Source organism: Rhinolophus ferrumequinum, chromosome 11 (genome assembly GCF_004115265.2).
Source record: "Rhinolophus ferrumequinum isolate MPI-CBG mRhiFer1 chromosome 11, mRhiFer1_v1.p, whole genome shotgun sequence".
Taxonomy (NCBI): Eukaryota; Metazoa; Chordata; class Mammalia; order Chiroptera; family Rhinolophidae; genus Rhinolophus; species Rhinolophus ferrumequinum.
This window is the reverse complement of record NC_046294.1, coordinates 83,485,052-83,508,086: the sequence shown is the minus strand read 5'-3', so window position 1 is coordinate 83,508,086 and position 23,035 is coordinate 83,485,052. Positions and strand designations below refer to the sequence as shown.

Genomic DNA, 23,035 nt, shown 5'->3' with positions numbered 1-23,035 from the left:
TATGAAGGGTTGTAGCAAACGCTGTAAAGTTTTATATTCCTGAAAACTAGGGATAAAAGATATAACCATTTAAAGCAAAGTGGATAAAAGGGGTTTCCACACGATTGTAAAACAGCCTTATAATAGTTAATTGCTGGTTTCTTATTACAGCAGCGAGAGTCAAAATAACCTTAAAAATACCCATGGTTGGCAAGTGAGAGGAGGGAGAGCAAAAGAGGACAGGAGGAAGTGATCTGCCAGAAAGAGGGTTTGGGCTAGTCCGCAGTGTTCTCACGATAGGGACCACTGTTATTCCCGCAGGCCTGTCCTGCCCCCAGCGCTGACCGGTCACTACCCAAGCCTATCTAGCACAATCCCACTCGTGCCACGAAGACCTTGAGTGGCTATGAACCAGCCAGTTCCCTCTCTGGGCCACCACATCTTCTTCACGATGAAAGAAGGCACGATGACCTCCCAAGTCCCTCCAGCTCCAATACTCAGTCAACATTATCCATTCAGTGCCTCCACATTCCAGGCACTGTGTTGGGAAGGTGGCAGGGAGGAAGATTAAGACTCTGAGAACAGTGTAGAAGACAGTTAAACAGATCATCGCAATTCTGTGTAGTCAGTTGTAGAACAGAGGTATGTGTGGGGTCTATAAATACCTGGAGACGGAGGTATTAAGAACTCTCAGAGGAGATGAAATCTAAGCTGGATCTTGTAGGTTGAATAGGAACTTGGCAGAATGACATTCTAGGTAGAGGGACTAACGTGTAAAGGCTCATGATCAGAGCTTCCTGAGTCGCGCGACTCCAGGCGCTCCGTTCCCATGGAGTTCTACGTAAATGGTGCCTCCGGGGTTGTACAGTGCACAACCTGTGCAGCCTGACACAGCAGCTCTACTAAGCTGGGCTCCAGATGCGTGCAGGGGGTGGTGAGGCCGATCTGAAATCCCAGCATACACCACAGTTCAGGGTTGGACTTCTCACCTCATCCCCATTTCCTACCTTCTTCCTGATATCAGACCCCTTAGGGCTGCTACTACTTAGGTATGACTGGCCCCAGGGGATTTCTGTTCTACTCTCAAAGTCCGGGGAACCCCCAGGGAGCAGTCAGAAAGCTAGGGAGAGACCCAAATGCATTTTCCCCTTTAGCAACACAATTGCATTTTCTCATTACTCTGCAGGGGGACACGTGGGTTTCCTCCTCGACAAAAGGGATTATTAATGAAAAGTACACTTTTAAGGCAATGGTTTATCTGGGGATTCCTTGTGTATCCAGACCAGTGTAGCGAACTTTCACTTCCATGGGGCACGGCCCCTCTGCCAGCAGCGACTCTTCTTTACTGCACCCACCCAGGCCCATCCCATATCCATCTCCCACTGGAGAGAGTCGCCAGAACCATGCTGGCGGGGGTGCAGTCCCTCAGAGCCCTGCCTGCCTGCCTAGGCCTGCCCAGTGCTGCTTCCTGTTCCAGAATCAGCTCATCCTTCTTGCTGGAGGCCGGAGGGCAGAGGCCAAGATGGGACTCCATGTAGCTCTGCTGAGGCCATGCGGCGTTTGACCTGTGACCCCACAGGAAATCCTTCTGACCTCTGAGGTGAAGCTCAGGAGGAAAACCATGACCTCACAGTGGACAAAGGGCGGCTCTGAGGCCTCTCCTCCCCTCCCCCAGCCTGAGGTCTCTTGACTCTAGAATCCGTGGGCCAGAAGCACTCTTGGCCTGACAGGCTGGGGAACGGACTCAGCATGGGAGGGGCCAGGGAAACCCTAAAGTAGGGTAACCATACACCCTGCTTGCCTGGGACAGCCCCACAGTACAACGTGTTGTCTGTGAATAATTAATTATTAATGGTGCCTCCACTACCAGGACAGGTGGATGATCTGTTTTGTGGTCATCCCAGCAGAAAGGGACTCACATAGAATCCACACCACCAACCCCTTCATTCAACAAATAACAAGCCTCATTCTATGCCAGGCACGGGTCTGGCCCTGGAGACACAGAGCTGAGTAAGAAGCACGCTGTTTCTGCTGTGGAGCTCGTGATTTTGGCAGAATCAGCCCCAAAACAGCTACTGTACAATGTGCAAGTTCTGGGGGAAAGTGATTTGTTCTCTTAAAGCGTTTCAGGCAAGGTTTACTGAGGAAGTGACATCAGGGGCTTCAATGGCCACCCAAGCTCCTGAAGTCACCCTCCCCCTGCCCCATTCCCCACTCGGCCTCCTCAAGACCCCGCAGATTCCCCTCTCAGTTTCCTCAAAGCCCCGGCCCCCATTCCCTACCCAGGCTCCACGAGGCCCCTCTAGATTTCCCACCCAGCTTCCTCAAGGTCCTGCCCAGATTCCCCAGTACCCTTGGTCTCTCTCTCATGACTTACTCCCCGCTCCCCACCCAAATGGGCAGTGCCAGTGAGAGCTGAAGAGCAGTTGAGAAAAAGGATCTCAAATAAGGTCTTCACTCTGCTGAGGCCATGTTTCTTTCCCCGACCACATCCATTCACTTAAATGCAAAGCACGGATTAAGTGCTAGGCACATATAGTGGTGACTAGGACAAGAAATACTTGCTCTGGGGAACTTACAGGCTGGGAGCCAGGACTAATGCTAAATAAATCCTCCGACAACAAATAAATGAATTAACAATTGTTGTGAGAGTAAAGAAATTGGGGAGAGTGTTGAAAGAGCTGTATATCCTGGGTGAGGCTCAAGTGGTAGGAGAAATACTACTCACCTTCAGAGGACGAGGAACGAACCCGTGCGTGGGAACTTTAAGCCCAGTGACAAACCCACATGGCAGATAGATTTGAGTTTCATTAGCGAGAACCAGAAAAATGAGTTCTTGGGTGAGAAGGGCAGGGGGCTGGATATGTCAACAAAGAGAAAAAGACAGAGCAGGGAGCTGGTGCCTGACTCTCTGATTAAGTGTCACCTAGAGGGAAAGGCCGGATTTCCTGGACCTGAAGCTGGGAAGGTCTTCTAGAGGTTATCCTGTCCATTCCCCTGCCTGTACTTTCTCACACAAAGTAGGTGGCTCTGTTAAAGGCTTCCGAGGGAAGTGGTTCTGCACCCTCTTCAGTGTTCACACCTCTTGCCTCAAGAAGCCCTTACCACTGTCAGGCACCTGTCCCCTGAGGAAAATGAGCAGCCCTGGGTGTGGGGGAATGATGCGAGGGAGAGGAGCTGCCTCCATCCTGATGCTCTCTCTCTTTGCTGCCAGGCTGAGGTCCTGACTCATTGCCCCAGCCTTCTGCGTTCATATCCCTGTCTCTTAAGGTCATGGAGTAGCTCAGCATTCGTCACCCTAACATTACTGCTCAAATGAATTTTGCCTAACAGAAAGTATTATTTCTTATATAATATTAATTAAGTGGGTCTGAGATGGACCACACCTCAATTTTGCTGTGCAGGAACTTGGACAAGAAGCTTCTAGATTTATGCATAAGAGCAATAATAATAAAACCATAGTTAAAATTTACCAAGCATTTACTTTACGCTAGACCCTTTATTTGCATTGCTTCTTCATCCTCACAACAGTCCCATTAAGCAGGTGCTATTATTGTACCTATTTTACAGATAAGGAAAGTGAGGCCCAGAGAAGTTAAACAACTTGCCTAAAATCTCATAGAGTGGTAAGCAGAATGACGCCCCTCCCCCCACTTTAAAGATACCCACTCCCTAATCCTGGAACCTGTGATTATGTTTCATCACAAGGCAAAAGGGACATCATAAATGTGACTAATTTAAGGATCTTGAGATAGGGACATTATTTTGATCATCTTGGGAGGCCGACTGTATTCACAAAGGTCTTTATAAGGGAAAGAGGGAAGCAGAAGAGTCAGAGAAGGAAGTGTGACAAAGCAGAAAAATCTGAACATATTACACTCCTGGCTTTGGAGATGGGGGAAGGGGCCGTGGGTCAGAGAATACAGGCAGCCTGTAGAATCTGGAAACAGCAAGGAAACAGAGTCTACCTGGAGCTTCCAGGAAGAACACAGCCCTGCCAATCCTGTTTGGACTTCTGACCTCTGGAACTGTAAAATAATAAATCTGTGTTTTAAGCAGTAATTTATTGCAGCAGCAGCTAGGAACCAGTATGCACAGCTAGCACGTGGCATCAGCAAAATGATGGGCATTGCCCTGGAACAGGTAATGAAATGATGTCATGAACCCTGTTTGAGAGCAGTTTTACCTCTTCAGTCCTTACTCCGGAGCCCTTGGATGAGTGGCTCCCAGAGTCCCACCCGCCCCATTTAACCACTGCCCCCTGCCTGCCTCCCCAGCTCCTGCTCTGGGTAGCACCTCACTCTCATCCTTCTTTTCTTAGGACCACTGAGGACCATCGCAGAGCCAGCGTGGGATGATCTGGAGTTGGGGCTCTAGAAACATGGGCAGAAGTGAAAGGCAGAGAGTCCTCGATGGCCTGTATATGTATCGGTCTTAGGTAAAAAAGCTTTATCATCAGGCATCAATATCTTCATCGCATAAGCAGAAAATGGAAAAGCAACTAACTGTTTGGCTAGGGGAGGGGTCCAGGCCTAAGCACGTAAGAGGGGATCAGTGTGGGCACAGCTGTATGATGGGGAGAGGGGGCAGTGGGCCAGCCCCTGCCCACATCATCAGAACAAAAGGAGAGAGCTGGCCTTGAAGGAAGGGGGCTTCAGAGACTCCTGGGGAGGACTGGGGACAATAAAATATTTCAGGAGTCCCCTCCATAGAATCTCTGGACTTTGCTGCCACCTTGTGGAAAGAATTTAGAAGGACCGTGTTGTGTCAGCCCCTGGCCAAAGATGGACAAGAGTTTAGCTCTCTTTGCAGACAGGGACACAGGAGGTGGAATTGAATAGGAGAGATCTGGCCAGAATGATAGACCACCCAGTTTGTGCCAGTGTCTATACACTTTGCCAGAGCAGGAACTCAAAGCTATGGTTTTAGGGAGGAATTCTGTGCAAAGGAGCTGGGCATGTGCAGGGGAGGGGGGTGGGGAGGAAAGTGACAGGAGTAAAAAGGACACAAAGGTATGGGACAGGAACTTCCATGGCTGAAAGTCTTTTTAAACGAAAGTGTTTGTTAGGTCATTGCTAGCAAAACAAAACAAAACAAAACAAAACAAAAACAAAAGAAAACAAAACAAAAAACCGGTTTTGGGGCATGGGGTCTAAACCACAGCAGCAGAGCTAGGTAGGAAAGACATGTCTGTTGTCCCTGAGTTTTACAGTGTTTTTATGCATCCAGTGGGGGTTGGGAGCAAGATGTAAGCTGTTCTGAAAGAATATACATTGGCTACAGGCAAAGGGGACTGGAGAAAGTGAAGCAGGCAGTTCTGGAATTGGCACAGAGTCCAAGGAAGGAGTGTTTTTGCTCCCTTGGATAGGTTGTGGGCAAGCCCAGAAAGTTCATGTGTAAATCAGAAGCAGAGCCTCCTGGGGTTCGAAGGTGCCTGGCTATTCTCTCTTTAGAATAATCGTGAAAATAGCCACCTGGGAATTAATCTGAAGTTCCAACATACACTAGGAACGTGAGCAGTCTTTGGCAGAGCTGGCCTACAGCTATTAACAGGCTAACTGTTCTGTCTCTTTCGCTCACTCTCTGGCTGCTGTAGTTATAATTTAGAACACTTCAGAATTTTTTTTCTTGTCAGGTCTCAGATAGAAGAGATAGAGGATGTAGAGCAATCTTCTGTTTCAGAGAGGGGTATTCTTGGTCTCTAAAACCAGGGTTTAATTCTCTAACTGTGGCAGTCAGCGCTGGCCAATCACAGGACTTAACGGGAGAGCTCAAATTATAGAGGACCAAGTTAGAGGGAGAAAAAAAAAAAGCAACAAAACCCACCCAACTCACAGCCACTGGTGCTGCAGCTGATAGGTAATTATCTGCTCTTTGTGTGCAGTACGGGCTTCCAACCCTGCCGGTCAGAACAGACCCCAGGGAGAAGGCCAATGAGTTGGTGTCAGGTCAAGACAGTGTGGGGCCTGTCCAGACCCTTCTCCAGACCTTCTCCACTTCTCTCCCCGCCCCACTCCACCCCTCCACTCCCCGCCAGTCAGGGGAGGAGCTGCCCTCTCTTGCCCACCACCCCTCCCCAACACGGGGGAGGAGAGAGGAGTGATTAGCACGGGGCATTGTCCTGGGATAATGGGCCCCAGCTGCCGCCTGAAAGAAGAGACAAAGCGCCTGGCCGCTGCACACACATTATCGCCTCGTTAAATCTCTGTTATTAGATTAGATTCAAAATGTATTGATTCAGAGGCTGCGGGGAGGTGGGGAGGGAGGAGAATCTGGCTGGGGAATGCTAAACCACACCTCTCCATACATTCTCCCTCCCCTTCCTTCACCCCCCCAGGCAACCTGTCCTCCCTCCTATTCTCTCTAGGAAATTGCCCCCAAGCCCATCTTCTGACTCTGAGCTCAGCTACTCCCCCTGGACTATCCTGAAAGCCACAGGATGTGCTCTCCTGCGATGGGCTCTGAGCACAGGTTGCCATCATCCAGGAGGAAAGGCAGCCTCAAGCCGGCCCCACAGCTTAGAGCACTACCAACGACTGGACACTTTCAAAACCTTTAATGGGATCTTCTGAGTAGAAGTGACAGGTTTTGGAAAGTGGGGTGGATGGGAAAAGGAGGTGAGAACTGGGAGTACTCATAGGAGCAGAGGAGTAGAGATGAGACAGAGAACAGGTAAGCGTTTCAGGAGTACTGGGGAAGACGTGGTAAATTTCTGATTTTCTCTCTCTGCTTAGGACAGAAGGAGAAGGAATGAGCTCCAGTGGCAGGAGGAGGGAAGGAAGCAGGTTCCGGGAAATACAACAGGTGGGAGGGACGTTCTGGGTCTTCTCACATCCCAGGCAGAGTAAAGGTCTCTTTGGGAGAAGGTCAAGGTCAATACTGAGTTAGTATTGACAAGAGTGAGTACACTGGGAATTCGCTGGCCCTGGCCTCAGTTTCCCATGCCTGGGCAGCACAGCTGGCATGCGGATCGATGAGCTGATTGGCTGTGGCTAGTGGAGCAGAAGATGTTACACGTGGCAGCTCATTCTTGAGGTGGTTAATTGGCTGCCTCAGTGCTGGGCTCTGTTGCCCCATTGATTGTGGGCAAAGGGTGGGGAGAGGGAGATGAGGAATCGATAGGTTAATTAGTGTCCTACTAGCTCTCTGGTTGGACACTTTGTCAATAGGCACCCACTTACTGACCAGTGGTGCATCAATGGTGCCAGACTGTCCAAGTTTCTCTCTCTCTGGCCTGAGACATGGGAATCATTGAGCAGTATGAGGGCCCAACAAGTTCATGTGGAGTGGGGCAGCTTTTGATCCCAAGACGAGGCTCCAAAGTATGGGCTGCAGGGACCCTCCTAAGAGTGTTGGGATGAAAAATATCTCCTCAGTAGCGAGCAACAGTTGTGAATGGGCACCACTCCCCAGCCCCACAATCGCCTGCTTTTGCTGGGAGACCTTGATACCTATCCACCAACAAAACAAGGAGAAATATAAAATCCTTAACACATGTCAAAAGCACGTATGTCTGGGGTGGAAGCAGCAGACGAAACCTCACTGCAGTTCACCTTTGGAACCAGCAGCCAGTTAACAATGTTTAATGAAACCTGCTGCTTGCTGTGGAACCTGGGGTGAAAAGAAACTGCGAGAAGCTGAACAGACAAGCCCCCTTCCTCAGCTTCTATGCTCCCAAGGGCCCAAGGTTCTGCCCTCTCCCCAACCTCCAGGGTAGTCTACTAACTAAAACTGCAGAGTTTGGGATCAAGGGAAGGTATAACTTCAGGTGTTCCATACTGAATCCTGTATAACTGGCTAACCTGGAACAAATCATTTCAGACATTTCTTTTTGGTCCTTTCCCTTTAGCCCGGCAGTGTTCAGACTCTGTCCACATGCCTTTCTCTGAGTGAGAGGCAGCCCAAGACAAGGAGAGGGATGAGGCTGGAATGAGAAAGGGAGAACCAGAGAAAGCGTCGGGAAAACATGGAGGACACTAATACCATCACTCTTGGTGGGTTCTGGCCTTCCTTTCCTCTGAATGCTTGTTAACTGGGTGGAGTGAGGAGCTGGGGTGCTCGGCAGCATGTCTTAAAACCCTGATGTCTGGGAGAGGAGGCCAGGATATAAGTAAGATCAAATACCATGTCCCCGCCTCTGCTTCCCTCATGGTCCTGCTTGCGAGTGGATGTGCCAGGGGCTGAATGCTGAGAGTTCCCAAAGGAGATTAAAAATCTCGAGCCTTAGCTTTCTCTGCCTTTCAAACACAAAAACCAGGTGCTGCTGGCCATGGTGCTGATGTCCTCGTCTTTATTGCAGGATCCTCTAGCAGGGAGAGAACTTGATCCCAGCTTCACTGAGCGACCTCTTTGGGCCTAGGTTGATTACAGGACTCTGTGGATCCTTCCAGCATCTTTCCAGGGGGTCACAGAACTAAGTAACCACCTGGTCCTGACCCTCCCACCTTAAATCCCACCTCCTATTGTTTCTTTATAACAACCAACATTTGGTCACCACCCAATTCCTTGGGGGCAGGAAGCACCAAACTACGGAAGCCACAGATAATTATCCAACTTCATTTCCACCAGTGACTTTAAACCTCTTCTTCCACCCACCCAGCTGCTGACAAATGGTCAAGAAGAGAGTTTAGAGCTTCATCGCATTTTACTACCCCTCCCCCACCATCTGATGAAACATGAGTGTTAAGGGAAGAGGTCATAGGTGAGATAAAGAGGGAGATATTAGTGTTAGATAAACCTAATGCAGAGTTACCAGGCCCCAGTAGCAGAGAGTTGGTTTGCCTTCAGTTTCTAAAAACAAGGTTGAGGGAGATGAGCAGAATTCTAAAGTATCTTATTCAGGGAGGTGCCCCTGGGGAAACTGAGGCTTGATGCATAGATATATAGAATGAAGTTAGGGGATGCACAGGCTTCTCTTAATCTAAGACAACAGGTTTTAAAACCATAATGGGCAGGTATGTGGGGGGGAGAGGACGTAAGGGTCTTGAACATCAAGGTTTGAGGGGAAGAGCTGAGGCCCAGGTTTGGGATTGCAGAGATGAATTGGCATTGGAAACAGGGATGGAACTGTACATGTGTCTTGAGAACGTCCTTGGCATCCCCTGGGCCCTGAAATTCTCCCATCCCATCCTAAGCAGGACCTTCCCCTGCTGGGCTATACCCATCAGGAATACTGCCAGATGGACCAGAGTGTGACCAGAGTGATGCTGTAGGCCAGCACCGCCAGCAGGTAGATGCGGAAAAGCAGCCTGTCCAGCACAGAGCCCACGCGCAGCCAGTCGCGGGCCACCTCTCGGCTCTCCTCCCGTTTCTCCAGGAAGTGCCGGATGGAGGCCAGCTCCTGCAGCAGCCCACGCACCGCCAGGGAGGCCTCCCGCACTGGTGGGGGAGGGCTGCCTCTGCCCCTCTGGGTCCTGTCCAAGTCCACAGGTCCTCCCACGTGGCTGCAGTGGTTTCCCATGTCTGGAAGAAGGACAGAGCATTGGCAAGGGACGAAGGCCCAGCCGATGGCCTGAACTCTGTACCTTATGTTTCTTTGGCCTGCAGAAATTTTTATTATGAACAATTTCAGACATAAAGAGTATCGAGAATAACTTACATATTTGTGTATCCACCATCCAACTTAAAGCAAATAAAGAAATCCAGTACAACGAAAGATTCCCGTATACCTCTCCATTGTCACACCCTCCATCCCCTCTCCCAGGCATCGTATCATGACATTGGTGTTTATCCTTCCCATGCACTTTTTTTTTTTAAAACTCACGAGCTTTGCCTAGCAATTTGATATCCAATATTTCATTTGAACCTCACGACAGCCTCATGAAAGAGCAGAGATGGGGTAATTACCTCTATTTGAAGGTGCTAAAGCTCAGGGACGTTATATAACTAGCCTGTGGCCACAGCTGGTGCATCACTTAATCGTGAGGCCACCAAGGCCTAGGTGTCGGGACTCTGAATTCACTGCTCTCTCTCATGAGTCTGTGTCTTTCTGCACCAGAAAACACACCTTCAGATACCGTTACCTTCACCAGGTGAGCAATGAGATTAGTCATTAGGCGGGTGGGTGCCCTAGTTCATTAGCTCATGATGAGATGGTCTTAGGTTAACCAAACATCTTCTGTAAAAGGCTTGGCCCTAGCCAGAAAGGAGGACAAAAAGAAATGGACTGGGATGGCGTGGTTTGAAACACTCATGTAGAGAGCATGGCACATCCTCCAGAGACACTCTGCCATGTGTCTGCACCCGGACCAGAAGGATGCTGGGACCCTTTCCCTCTCACCTGAGCACTCATTGGTCTTGGTGGCTTGGGAGGTGGCTGGGCACCTATGGGAAGTTGACTGCTCCCCTAGGCAAAGCAGCAGGGCAACTCTCTCGAGGACCAGGTGCCGCAGCCAGGCAGGCACAGGCTGCTGCAGGTCTTGCTTGTGCACCAGTCGCACGATGAGGATGGTCTCAGCCAAGCTTATCACCAGCAGAGCCATGCACACAACAAAGTAGACACCTGTACATTCAGGGCAGGGCAGGGAGGGAGGGAGGGGTGACACACACAGCAGGTGGGAGGGGGCCATTCCTCAGTTCCTGGGCCATACCAAGCTCTGCCCCAGGCGGGGGCCTTACCAATGAGGGGAGTGCCGATGGCCGTGGCTGGCAGCGTGTCAGACACAATGATCAGGAAGACAGAGTAGCCCAGGAGGAGTGTGATCTTGAAGGAGACCCTCTCCCCACTGTCCGGGGGCAGGTAGAAGCCCACGATGTCCATGACCATCAGGAAGATGCTGGGCAGCAGGAGACTGACAGCATAGAACAGGGGCCGCCGGCGAATGACCACCTGGGAGCGGAGAGGAGATCTGGGGGAGACTGGGGCACACAGGCCCTGCACCCAGAGCCACCACGCCAGCCCTGACCCCCAGCTTTGTGGAGCTCTTAACCTCTATTGCCAGAGAAGGAAACAGACAGAGCCATATTCTGTCTCTGGACCCAGGCTCGTGCTGCTCAGGACAAGTGAAGGGAAGTTCAGTTGTTTCCCCACCTACTTCTTTGAAGATCCCCTGGTGAGTGTGCCTGGGAGTTGGGCAAAGTGCCACAGAGCTTCTGCCCATGTGCCTCCTCCAGTCTACCTGGGGTGACACTCTAGTAGTTCTAGTCATCAATTTACCCACATCTGCTCCCTGTCCCACTCACGTAGAACTTCATTTCTGCATAGCAGTTGCTGCTTTCGATACTGAACTCCCGAAACTGGGTCAGCACTCCCAGAAGCTCCCACTCGCCTTGGTTCATGAAGACACTCTTGTCGAACTTCACCTTTTCTGGCAAGCGCCACAGGGAGATGTTAATGTCCTGGACTGAAAGAGAAGAATCAAGCCAGCTCTGGAGTTTAGTGCCAGAGCGTACAAGGCCCTGTGGTCTTGGGACACAGAGTGGCTAACCCACGACTCAGCTCATCTCAGCCTCGGTGTCCTCAGCTACAAAATGAGATAGTCGTGCACACTGACCTATCTGTACAGTAGGACTGTAGTGAGGGAAATGGAGTCTTGAATGAAATCACACAGCAAAATGCAAAGAGCAAGACAAATCATTTATTAGAAATGCCCCCACTCTTACACACACACACACCCTGCTTCCACACACTTTCTAGGTGTCCCTGTTAGAATTACCTGTTTAGGAAGTGAACAAAAATCAATATTCTTCACTTTTGTCTTCATAGAGCCACCTGTCTTTAAAGGTGAATTAGGAAACAAGCAAACCCCCACTTACAGAATAGCAGTCTTACTTCTCTGTATCTGTATTAGAGAAACAGACATGCATATGTACCAGAGGACAGGAGTATCCATTGCGGCAAAATAGTGGGAAAGATCTAAATATCCACTAATCAGGAAAATGCTTAATAAACTATGATGTATCCATACCATGAGATATAGTGTAGAATTTGAGTCCGAATTTGAGGGAGATCTAAATATACACTAACTTGGAAAAATGTCCAAGACCTGTTGTTGAGTAAAAAGAATCAAGTAGCAGTAGCATAAATGATACATTCATGTAAAAAAAACCTATAGAATAATTTCCATGTACTTTCACACCTATGTATAATATATACATATATATGTGTGTGTGCAAAGGATAGAGAAGGGCTGGGAAGAACATACTATATGAAGTTTATACTGATAAAAGTTGGTAAATCTTGGTGTGGGGAATTGGTGAAGACTTTGGGATTGAGGGTAGAGATCAAAGGTCAAAGATCATTTGTAATTCTGGTTTTTGTTCAAGGAAGTTACATATTACCTTTGTAATTTCCAGCAGATACAACAAAAGCAGAATAGATGTGGAGGACGCCTTTTTGCAGTAGGGAGATGCTTACTTCACTAGACTTTAGTGAGCACTTAGCATTCATCCACGCAATGTAAGCTTGCCAGCACCTTTCTCTGTGCCAGGCACTGTGCTGGTATCTAATGGTGGGACAGAAATCGTGCTCCTGCCCTCTCTAAGTTTATATCTGGTAGAGAAGTTGACATTGAACAAGTACTGATAAATGCAATAGAAGTGGGAAGAACAGTAGGCTATAAATTTGGGCATCAGGGATACCTCGTCTGGGGGATAAAAAGTGTTTTCCCCAAGGAACTCGCACTGATGCTGTGATTCGAAGGTGAGTAGAGGAGCTGGACAAGCCAGGTGTGGTTGGGGCAAGAGTGGGCAAGAAGGGGAGCAGGAAAGGGAGGAGGGAGGAGCAAGGTGGCCTGGAGAGGAAGCAGGATGTGATAAAGGAAAAGAACGGGACTGTGGGGCCTTCCAGGGAGGCAGCTGGGCTGGAGCAGAGCTCAGGGGAGCGTGAGCGAGCTGGGGCTGGAGAGGTGGGCTGTGGGCAAGGCCAGACTTTGCAGGGCCTATCAGCCAGGTGAAGGATTTGATTCTGTCTCAGGACTGCTAGGAAGCCATTGAGCATTTTAAGCGAGTGACTGATCAGATTTACATTTTAATGAGAGCTCCCTGTTTGCTGTGAGGAACATGAATGGGAGGGGGACAAGAAAGATGGAGTGAGAACAGCTAGGAGGCTACTGCAGAAACCTGGACACAAGATCAAGGGGAGGATGAATCAGTGGAGAGGAGAAGTGGGTGCTTGGAGGGACGTTGAGTGCAGATCCTAGTAGCGATACGGAGAAAGAATTGGCCCTTACTGAGTGTCTTGCAGTCAGTTTACACTTCAACCCATATGACGACTAAGAGAGATGTAAGAGCAAACATGTTAGTCCCACTTGAAGGATAAGGAACGAGAGGCTCCGTGGCATTAAGAAAATAAATGACAAGTAAGTTGGATAAGGGAGAATGCATCCTAGGATGTGTCCGTCACTTGGGTGTCTCTGGGTCCCCCAACCTCTGCCCCGCCTCCGAAGCCCATCTACTCACTGGTGTGCAGCCAGCTGGTGAAGGTCAGTGAGCAGTTCTGCACGTCGAAGGGGAAGTTGTAGATGTCCAGGCTACAGGCGGTCACCACCTGGAGGGGCTTGTAGTTCTGGACCTCACCATGATGCCGGACATACACATACGGGATATCTGGAGACTTCCCCACGTCCACACTGGCCAGGGAAGAGGGGTCAATTTGGAGCTCAGGGAGTAGGTCAAGCCCTGGGAGTCTGAAGGTCTCTGAGCAACCCAGCAGGGAAAGAAATTCAGGGAGGGTCTAGGCAGCAGGACGACCTGCACTGTTTTTCCTAGCCTTGATTTTTCCAGCCTCCTTCTCTGTTTTAGGCTTCCTTACCTGCCATTGTCAAGGCGACTTTCCAAGCAGTAAAGGGCATGTCTTCATTTCACTGGAAACCTAGCCACAAAATGCAGGCAAGGAATCTATGGACCCCACAGCCACAGGCTGTCAGGAGCATGCCTAGTTGTCCCTGTGCTGCCACCCAGTGGGCTGGGCAGACCTCGGCTCCCAGGGTGACCAGCCAAGGGACAATGGGCCGGTTTGGTGGGAAAGCAGAACTCTGGGTTCTCTCCTGACTTGGGCTCCTCTTTGCTTCCCATCCCTAGAAGTCCTGTGAAATGAGATTAATCGTCACTGGAGGAAAAGGAACTAGAGAAATCATTGAGAAGAACTGGGCACGGCGGGAAAGACTTTCTCCCACTTTCTCAGCAGACCCCTGACCCCCAACGTCTCCCAAGTGACCACTATGGCATCGAGTGGGCTGAGCCTGAGGTTTCTGAGCCTCAGCCTTCTGTGGAATCAGGCTGAGAGATGAGAATTCAAGACTAAAGCTACTTCACTGTTCATACTGGAGATCCAGCCAGAAACTGGGATTTTCTCAACTCCTTCCAGCCTGGGCTATGCAGGCATGGGTCTCCAGGTCGACTGCTTCTCATGAAAAGCAGTGTGAGTGGCATCCCCTGGAGCTGGGCAATGCAGTGGGGACTGGGTGGAGGGTGACTGGCCCCGGCCACCTTCTCCTTCCACCCGTCACCCATAGCCGTCTTCCCTGCCCTTGTGTTCAGAAGCCCAGGCAGTGGAGCCTGAAGACACCTGAAGGATGGGGAGAAGGAATGTTGGCTGGGGCAAAAGGACAGTGTCTGGCTGCTGAGAGTGAAGGCTAATGGGACCCACTTCAGATTGAGGGTTCAATTTGTGGCTAGTCAGGCACACGTGTGGCTTGAGAGATGTGAGTGTCTCCCAGCTCCAAATCTCCCCTGTGGCCAGGGGTCACCCTCAGCACTTCCTTCCTTTGAGTGACATTACTGTGCCTTTAAAAAGCAGCTGTTTCTCATTTGGCCTTTATAACGGTGTGAGTTCATTCACTGGCTTCTCTTCCCCCAGGAAGGGGCCCTTACACCAAGCACTAGAGTTTCAGCATCAAGCATAGAAAAAGAGGAGTTTTACAAAAGCAAAGGGGAAAATAAAAAGACAGATGGGAATTTGGGCCCCAGCCAATTACCCACAGTTCTGCACGTCTGGGTGGGACAGTGGAAACGCAGCAGCAGTGACCGGGTGTCCCCACGCCTGCCGTCGCGGCCCCTCGGCCACCCTGCCGCCCAGCAGCTGACGCCAGTACTCACAACTCGTTGATGAGAATGTCGGGGACCCAGATGCTGTCCGTGGGGATGGACAACTTGGTGATGTTGTCGAAGTCCTCGGGGTTCCACTGGAGAAACTCGTCAGTCCAGTACTAGGGGAGGAGCAGGAGCCGTCACAGGCAGCCCCCCGTCTCCAGTGGGGGTTGTCCACAGCTCAGGCCCACTTCACCGCTCGTGCCAAGGCGACAGGTGAGCATCGGGTGTCAGTGGCCCCCAAATCACTCCGCAGTACCTGAGAGACCCCCTGCCACTGGACTCACTCACTCCCTTCATGCAAATACGACACAGACACATGCAGCCAAAGCATTAGGTCATTTCTACTGTTTTGAATTCCCTCTCCACCAACTGAGGGATCTTAGACAAAGAGCTTCTTGGGTCTTGGTCTGCACATATGCAAATCGGGGTCATAACGTGCACCTCACAGGTAGGCATGGTTACTGTTTTGATCAATGCATTTTCCACTATCTTGCCAGAATGACTGATCTAAAATATATATATATATATATTTTAAACATTTCACATTTTATTTGAAAACATGAGAAAAAGATGGTGCGTCAGTGGGAGTGGTCCATGAGGACGGGCATGCTAAATAAATGGTGCTATTCTTGGGGGGTTAATAGATTATGTTTATGTGTTATCACTGGTAATAGACAAAATAATGAGAACTAAATACAAGCATGACTAGATTGAAATAAGAATATGTCTTTTAAATCACTAGAAAAAAAAGCAAAAAGGACACACATTGAAAGGGTTATAAAATATAATATAATGAATTACCCTAATTTTATAGAAACATAAAATGTAAATGTGACCATGTCACTCCCTTGCTTAAAATTCTTCAGTGGTGCCCCATGGGCAATAGGGTAAAGTTAAACCTAATGGTCAACAAAATCTGGCCTCCACCCATCTGTTTAGTGTTTTGTTTTGTTTTGTTTTGTTTTGTTTTGCCATGCCTCTCTGTAGAGTTTACACTCTAGCCACATGGAATTAAACATTGTTGAAACCTCCACATCTCGGCATACCCTGCTCCCTCTTCCATACTGCAATTCTTGTCTTCTTTATTGAGGTGAGTCATCCTTCCAGACTTAACCAACTCCCCTGTCTATTCCTTTCTCCTGGAATCTTTTGTGAACCCCACCCCTCAGGCTAGGTTTTATGTGCCTTCTCTGTACTCTCATGGTTGACATCTTGTCCTTGGTACATTGCGGGGGCTGTCTTGCTGCATTTAATTGTCTAATTGTCTAACCTGTGAGCTTACGATGGGCAGGACCCCGAGTCTAGTTTGTGTCTCCAATTCTGGTCCCTTAGCGCAGTCTCTGGCATATATAGATGGGTATCTCCTCACTGCTGGGACAGACAAGTGACCCTAGAGGCTGAGAGGTGGGACCTAGGCCTGTTGTCCAAGTAAAGGAGCTCCAAGCTGCCTGTTCTTTCTTGGGTCCCTTCCCTTGAGGCAGGACATGGTCTGTATTTAGGGACCTCCCTAAGGCAGAAAGGGAGAAGTACGTCAGAAATCAGTATTCTGGCTTCTTCCTTCACCCCACTCCCTATGTCATGAGCGGGTGGTGTGGAGTGTGCCATGAGGTGCAGGAAGGGATTTAACAGAGACCTGCATATGCTATACCAGGTGTGTCCCCAGAGCCTCTCTCAGGTTCAACCTCCATGAACTGTCCTCATCCCCCTGGTCCCCCTCTCTTCAGCCCCTTTAGCTTCCCCTCTGCTCTGATGTGTTCCCCCACAGCCCCAGGGGCTGCCAGAGCAGGACACAACTGTGGACAGGCCACTGTTTGCCTGCCCTCCTCCACCAAGCCAGAAATGCTGCTAAGGCCTCAGAGACTTCCACCATCAGTGCCTGACCAATGCCCAGCAGAAGCTGGAAGAGTGGGGAAATGGCCAAGGATGTGAGGACTAAGTGGACGGGAATCATCCTGTTTCAATCACCCAATTTGGTTGTTGTTCAATTTGGCTTAATAGAAGGAAGAACTTTCGAGCAATTAAAGCTGTTTGAAAATGAAATAATTGCCTTCTGAGCTCCCAGTCACTGGAGGTGTTCAATCAACAGAGGTTGGACAAGCGCTTGTTTGGGATGCTGCGAAGATCTTCAGAACCCAGAGGGGGTCAGAGGATTTCTCCTCCCTGACCTTCACATTGGTTTCCATTTCCAGTCCTGAGTTCGAGGAGTCCAGGCTCCTGGATCTCACGCTGAACACGCCCATGAACCTCTCCCCGCCTCCCTCACCAAGGCCTCTGCGTTTCCCGACGCCTCGAGGTGGAGAAATCCTTCCTGCAAGGGTAAGTCGTGTCTCAGGAAATGTGGGAGTAGGGCTGTTCTGCTTACCTGCCGGTACCAGATGTAGGTGGTCAGGACCTGATTCTTCTCGTCCTGAGAAAGGAAAGGGAGCTTAGCATAGGTGGCCTTGTGGTCTGGGGGTCCACCCTGCACATACCACCCCTCGAAGGAGCTGTTGCTTTGTATCCCTAGTGCCTTGGGAAGTGAGAGTCAAGAAAAGGGGCAGGGAGAAGGGGCCAGCCAGGAAAAGTTCGTCATTTACTAGGATACACCTACAAAGAAATACAGTAACACACACACACACACACACACACACACATACAATTATATATACCTTTATTATATCATGTATTAAAATGTGTATACACTTTTTTGGCACCCCTGGTATATATGTCTGTTATCTATATTTTACATATATGATATATATAACATAATAGAAGATAGTAATACAAGGCATATATAACAATATCATCTCTCTCTCTCCATATATATTATATATATATATCTCCATATGTATTATATATTATATATATATAAATATAATCTCCTGCCCTAGTATGAAGTCAAGAAGTATGAAACCATATAGAGTGAAAACTTCATCACCTGCCCTCCCTCCCATCTAATTTCCTATTGCCCTTCACAAAACAGCCACGTGGTCTGCATTGGAGATTACGAGGTCAGTTCCTGCCCACTCTATCCCAGCCCAGTGCCCTGCTTTTCTGTAATTGCCTACTTGTTTATCTCTGCACAAGGTCAACCTCTTCTGCTGGGCTGTGCACCCGGCCCAACTTGATGAAGGAATCAATTAATTAATTGATTTATGATTAACTCTTCAACAACCATTGAGTAATTAATACCCACCATGTACCAGGGACCTGTGTAAAACCATCATGCGCGGAGATGAACAGGACAGTCTGAACCCTCACACAGCTTACATAGGGAGACGGTTACCATGATACCGTCTGTGAAGAAACACATGTGGTAAGTGGCCCACTGGCCATAGGGCTGTGGCAGAAGCAGCCACACAGGTCACCTGGTTTCCTGCTTTGTGCAGCTGTGCACACGATGGGTGCTGCTGTCTGCTGCAGTCTGTCCTGAGCCGTGGCACCTGACCACGGGTACTATGGATACAAGGAGGCCCGCCATGCTGCCCAGGGGATAACTGGCCTCCCACCCCAAGCTGCCACCTCTGAGTTGGGGGCAGAGTAGGGCTGAGCACTCACCACACTGAGGATGGCATAGACAATGACGTCGATGGATACAGTAGTTGGCTTCCTCCAGTCCCGCACGGGTCGCACGCCTTTCTTATAGTTGGTCAAGAGGTAATCTGACAGCCTCCCCAGAGCGGGCCTGGAGGTATTATGGGCCTGGAGGCCCCCGCTGTGCCTGGCTGGGGAAAGAACAGTTCAAAGTGGCCATCAGAGCCTGGGTCTTTCTTTGGTTCTCTTGCCCAGGTTTGAAAGCTACTAAAAGGAAAGTGTCCTCACCATTCCCACCTCACAAAATTCCAGATACCCCCACAGACTGAAATATTCATCACTATTGCATTTTATCTTCAGAGATTTCTGCCAAAATTCAAAGGTATTATCTCATTAAGACTAAACTATGCATTAATTTAAATGAGAGAGGAAGCTGAGTTGTAAGGGAAGGTAAAACAGACGGGTGAGGTCTGAAGTAGGCCAAGGGCTGAGAATGGTTGAGAGCAGATAACTGCCCAGAGGAGGTCAGCCTGCGGGCTCCGGTAAGGGGCACTTGGGAGCTAAAGGGGAGCTGGCCCTGGGTGTATGAAACCCGTAGGTGAGAGGGATGCAAACGAAGTGGCCCTAAGTGCACTGTTGTTAAGCCCAATGGTCTGCACGAGGGTCTGCCTCAGCCAAGGTCAGACTCACTGTCCACAAAGCTCCTCATCATCTCCTTGACCTTGGCCTGCAACTGACAAAGAAAGAAGGGTGGACATCCAGTGAAAACTGACATCTCCTCTCCCTCCAGCAAAATCCACCCCCAGTAGCTCCCCTTCCCCACTTCTATGTGCACACAGACTCCTGGGGGAGGGTTTACCAGGTCCCTTCATAAGGTTGCTATGTGAGCAAACTTGATGGAGTTAGGAAGAGGGTTAGGGGTGAGGTGTGGAGGAAGCAAGGAGACAACAAATTGTTCCCAGAGCAGGAGTACAAAACAGTGACAAGAAAACCCCATTCCTAGGCCCTAGCCCCATTCTATGGAGATTTCAGGTGCACCTCAGATAGCCCTCTAGGAAGTGGTAGAAGGACTTCCTGAAAGGTGCCAAGACATATGAAGGTGAAAGGTGTAGGGTGGGGAAGGGAGAGCATCCTAGAGGACCAGGGTACAGGCTCCAAGGCCTGAGGGGACTGGCAAAGTGAGACCAAGTGTCAGCAGGCCTGGCTTTCGCTAAAGAAGACTGCCTCTTCTCTCATCTTGTCTATGGTAAGTGTAACCCGTACAGCAAATTGGTCCTCCAGAGTCCCCTTCTTGCCCCTCACCTACCTATCCCTGATAAACTTCTAGCTTCTCTTAGAACATAGCAGAGCAGAGAGAGAAGACAAGAGAGCATTTATTGAGTGTCTCCTTTAGAATAATGTTAGTTAACATTTTACTCATTTCAATCTTAGAACAGCCCACTGGGGTGGGTGTCATGATAGCCCATTTTACAGATAAGGATCCCCAAGGCTCAGAAATGTGAGTACTATGTTCTGCAAGTAGAGAAACTGGGATTCAAACCCAGAGCTCTGTGTGTCTTCGCTACAGCAGCAGCAGCCCAGATTCTATTGTCCGAGACTCTGACCATTTCGGAGAGAACCAGACTGGAACCTGCAGGCCCCAGAGAAAAAGGCCATTTCTGGGAGGGGCAGAATTTCTCCTCAGCCAGGGAAGCCCCAGAACAATCATAACTTACAGCCTGGGCCTGCTTGTCCTGCCGAGCTTCCCCAATGACAGCTCACGGGGAGGAAAATCGTCGTGCCCATAAGCCCTTTATCTCTGTCCAGCCCCCCTGTCCATCCTAATTGTGCCTCAGCCCCAGCTTCAACCCAGCTCTGGACGAGGAGAAAAACTTCCAAAATGGGGAGTGAATGTTGTCTGCAGCAAAAGGAAACAACAGATCCTTTTGTGACTAAAACACCCTGCATCCACAGGAGGCAGAAAGGATGGGTGGGGAATGCAGAGAGAAGTTTGATGTTATTGGAATTTAATCCTGGAAGGGAACTTTAGGAAACCCAAAGAACCCATGCAATGAAACCAGGAAAGCTGGGGAAAGATGACCAGAAACATTAGTTCTGGTCTGCACTCTGCCGCTGACGAGCTGTGTGGTCTTGAGAGAATCACTCCCCTTTTCTGGACCACAGCGTTCCCACTTATAACAAGAAGCAGTGGACCAAATGAGTGCATGAAGGTCCCTTGCAGCTGCCTTTTGACGAATGTAGGGGCAGGACACAGCGGAAAGGAGCCCGTCTCCTGCACCTGTCTGCGCATTTCCACCACAGCAGGCTGCTTCTCTGCTCCCCTCTCAGCAAGCCCTGCTGTCACCCGACGCTCAACCTCCTCAACATTCCAGCTGGACCACAGTGCCCAAAATGCTCTTGTGCTCAGATGTGGGAGATCCATGGATTTCCTGCAGCTGTACCCACTCCAAAACCCAATTTCCTTCAACCCTTGGAGGAATCAAGCACCCCCTCCATCCCCTCTACACATGGCTGACCAAGTCCTCCCCACCACCCCTTACCTTCTCCCTGTGTCAGGAGCATGCCCAGAAGCAAGGTGAGCAGCATCTGTGGGACCCACAGCAGCATGGTGAGCTCCCCAAGGTGTGGGTGCCTCGGAGAGGACTGGTGCTCCGGGTGGGCCCTGCCGAGGGCCAGCCTATTCCCACTCTGCCAGTCTCATGTCCCAGGCAGCCTGCCTCTCCAGGCGGCTCCCCAGCACCTTCTGAGGCTGCAGCCTGACACTGCTCAGCCCATCCGGGTTGGGAAGCTGCCAAGTTTGCCTGCAATCAATTCTTCAGCCGAATCAGGTTTCAGGGTGGGAGGGAAGGGGAGCGGACCTCTGAGAAGGGAGCCCGCCCTGCTGTCATGTGGCTGGAGCTCAGTCCACCCATTCAGCCAGGTGGTTTGGCCAAGGAGTAGCTTGGGGACAAGGGGCTGCGGGAGCCTCTGGAGCAAGGGTACAGTCTGTCTGCTGGGGGGTGCTCCAGGCAGCTGCCTTAATTTATGTCCCACAGCAAGTGTGTCTCGTAGCACTGGGTTGGGGCTGGGAGGGGTGAGGTAGGAGGAGCAGTAGGGCCATTCTCTTGCTCCACAGAGTGACATAGTGCCCCTAGCTAAGCAGGTGACTGGGCATCTCTACAGACAGAAGAAGGGGACCTGGAGTCGCCACATGTCTGCCCTTTTGTCCTCACTCAAATATTCATATTTAAATATTTTAGAAGGAATACACACACACACACACACACACACACACACACACACACACACACAAAATCTGCCAATTAAGTTTGTGAACTTGCCACCGTGCACTTACATTGGCAGCGCTGTACAAACAGCTCGGTAAGGTTTCTTAACCTTGGGATATCAGTGTCTCACAGCTGTGTTCATGTCGACATGTGGCGGTGTCGTGCTGAGTGGCATTCATTATTGTTATGTGTTTTTGTGTGTCTTCATGAGAATGTCGGAGCTTGAATTAGAACAACGAACAGACATTAAATTTCTTGTTAAACTTGGCAAGATTGGAAGTGAAATCAGGGACATGTTAGTCCAAGTTTATGGGGCTAATGCCATGAAGAAAATGGCAGTGTACAAATAAATTAAACGTTTTGCTGAGGGGAGAGAACGTGTCACTGATGAAGAGAGGTCAGGGAGGCCAGTAACGAGCAGAACTGACAAAAACATTGCAAAAATTCATCAAATTGTGCGTCAAAATCATCGGCTGACTATGTAAAAAGCATAGAAGACCAAGTAAACATCGATAGAGAAACATTTAGGAAAACCTTTTTTTATTCATTTCAGGTGTACAAAGCAATGCAATAGTTAGACATTTAAACCCCTCATAAAGTGATAACCCACCCCCCAATTGCTACCCCCTCTGACATCTTATATAGCTGTTACAATACCATCGACTATATTCCCTATGTTGTACTCCACATCCCGTGACTATACACACCTATATATTTCAATATAGTTGACATTCAATATTATTCTACTTCGGTTTCAAGTGTATAGCGCATTGGCCAGGCATCTACAGTCTATGACGTGATCCCCCTGATAAGTCCAGTGCCCATCTGGCACCTTACGTGATCTTTACAACATTGTTGATTATATTCCTCATACTGTATTAACTATCAACTGTATTTCTTAACGGCTTCACCTTTTTCCCCCTGATCCCAACCCCATTCCCCTCTAGTACCTATCAGGCACCATCCCTAGTTATTACAATATTATTGACCATATTCCTTATGCTATACCCTACATCCCCATGACTACTGTATAACAACCACTTTGTCTTCTTAATCCCTTCCCCTTGCACCCCTCCTTTACCCCCTCCCATCTTAAAGAAGTCCCTCTAAGATTCCTTGTAATACTGGTTTGGTGGTGATGAACTCCTTCAGCTTTTTCTTATCTGGGAAGCTCCTTATCTGCTTTCAATTCTAAATGACAGCCTTGCTGGGTAGAGTAATCTTGATTGTACGTCATTGCTTTTCAT

At 49.4% G+C, this 23,035-nt stretch overlaps 1 protein-coding gene across 3 annotated transcripts; it reads right to left on the bottom strand.

Moving 5' to 3' along the window:
- Positions 1 to 8,670: 8,670 nt before the first annotated feature.
- Positions 8,671 to 21,264, bottom strand: HTR3A (5-hydroxytryptamine receptor 3A). 3 transcript variants are annotated; one of them, XM_033120648.1, is made up of 9 exons: positions 21,063 to 21,264; positions 18,547 to 18,713; positions 17,372 to 17,416; positions 15,016 to 15,125; positions 13,378 to 13,547; positions 11,161 to 11,321; positions 10,597 to 10,807; positions 10,259 to 10,480; positions 8,671 to 9,441 (listed from the first exon to the last, which is right to left on the bottom strand). In XM_033120648.1, exons 1-9 carry the CDS (start codon positions 21,127 to 21,129, stop codon positions 9,143 to 9,145), a joined length of 1,452 nt encoding a protein of 483 aa, XP_032976539.1. In that variant the 5' UTR covers positions 21,130 to 21,264; the 3' UTR covers positions 8,671 to 9,142. The 3 variants fall into 3 exon arrangements, with proteins under 3 accessions (XP_032976539.1, XP_032976540.1, XP_032976541.1); XM_033120649.1 differs by having other exon boundaries at positions 11,161 to 11,285; XM_033120650.1 differs by lacking the exon at positions 10,259 to 10,480.
- Between the last annotated feature and the right edge of the window lie 1,771 nt (positions 21,265 to 23,035).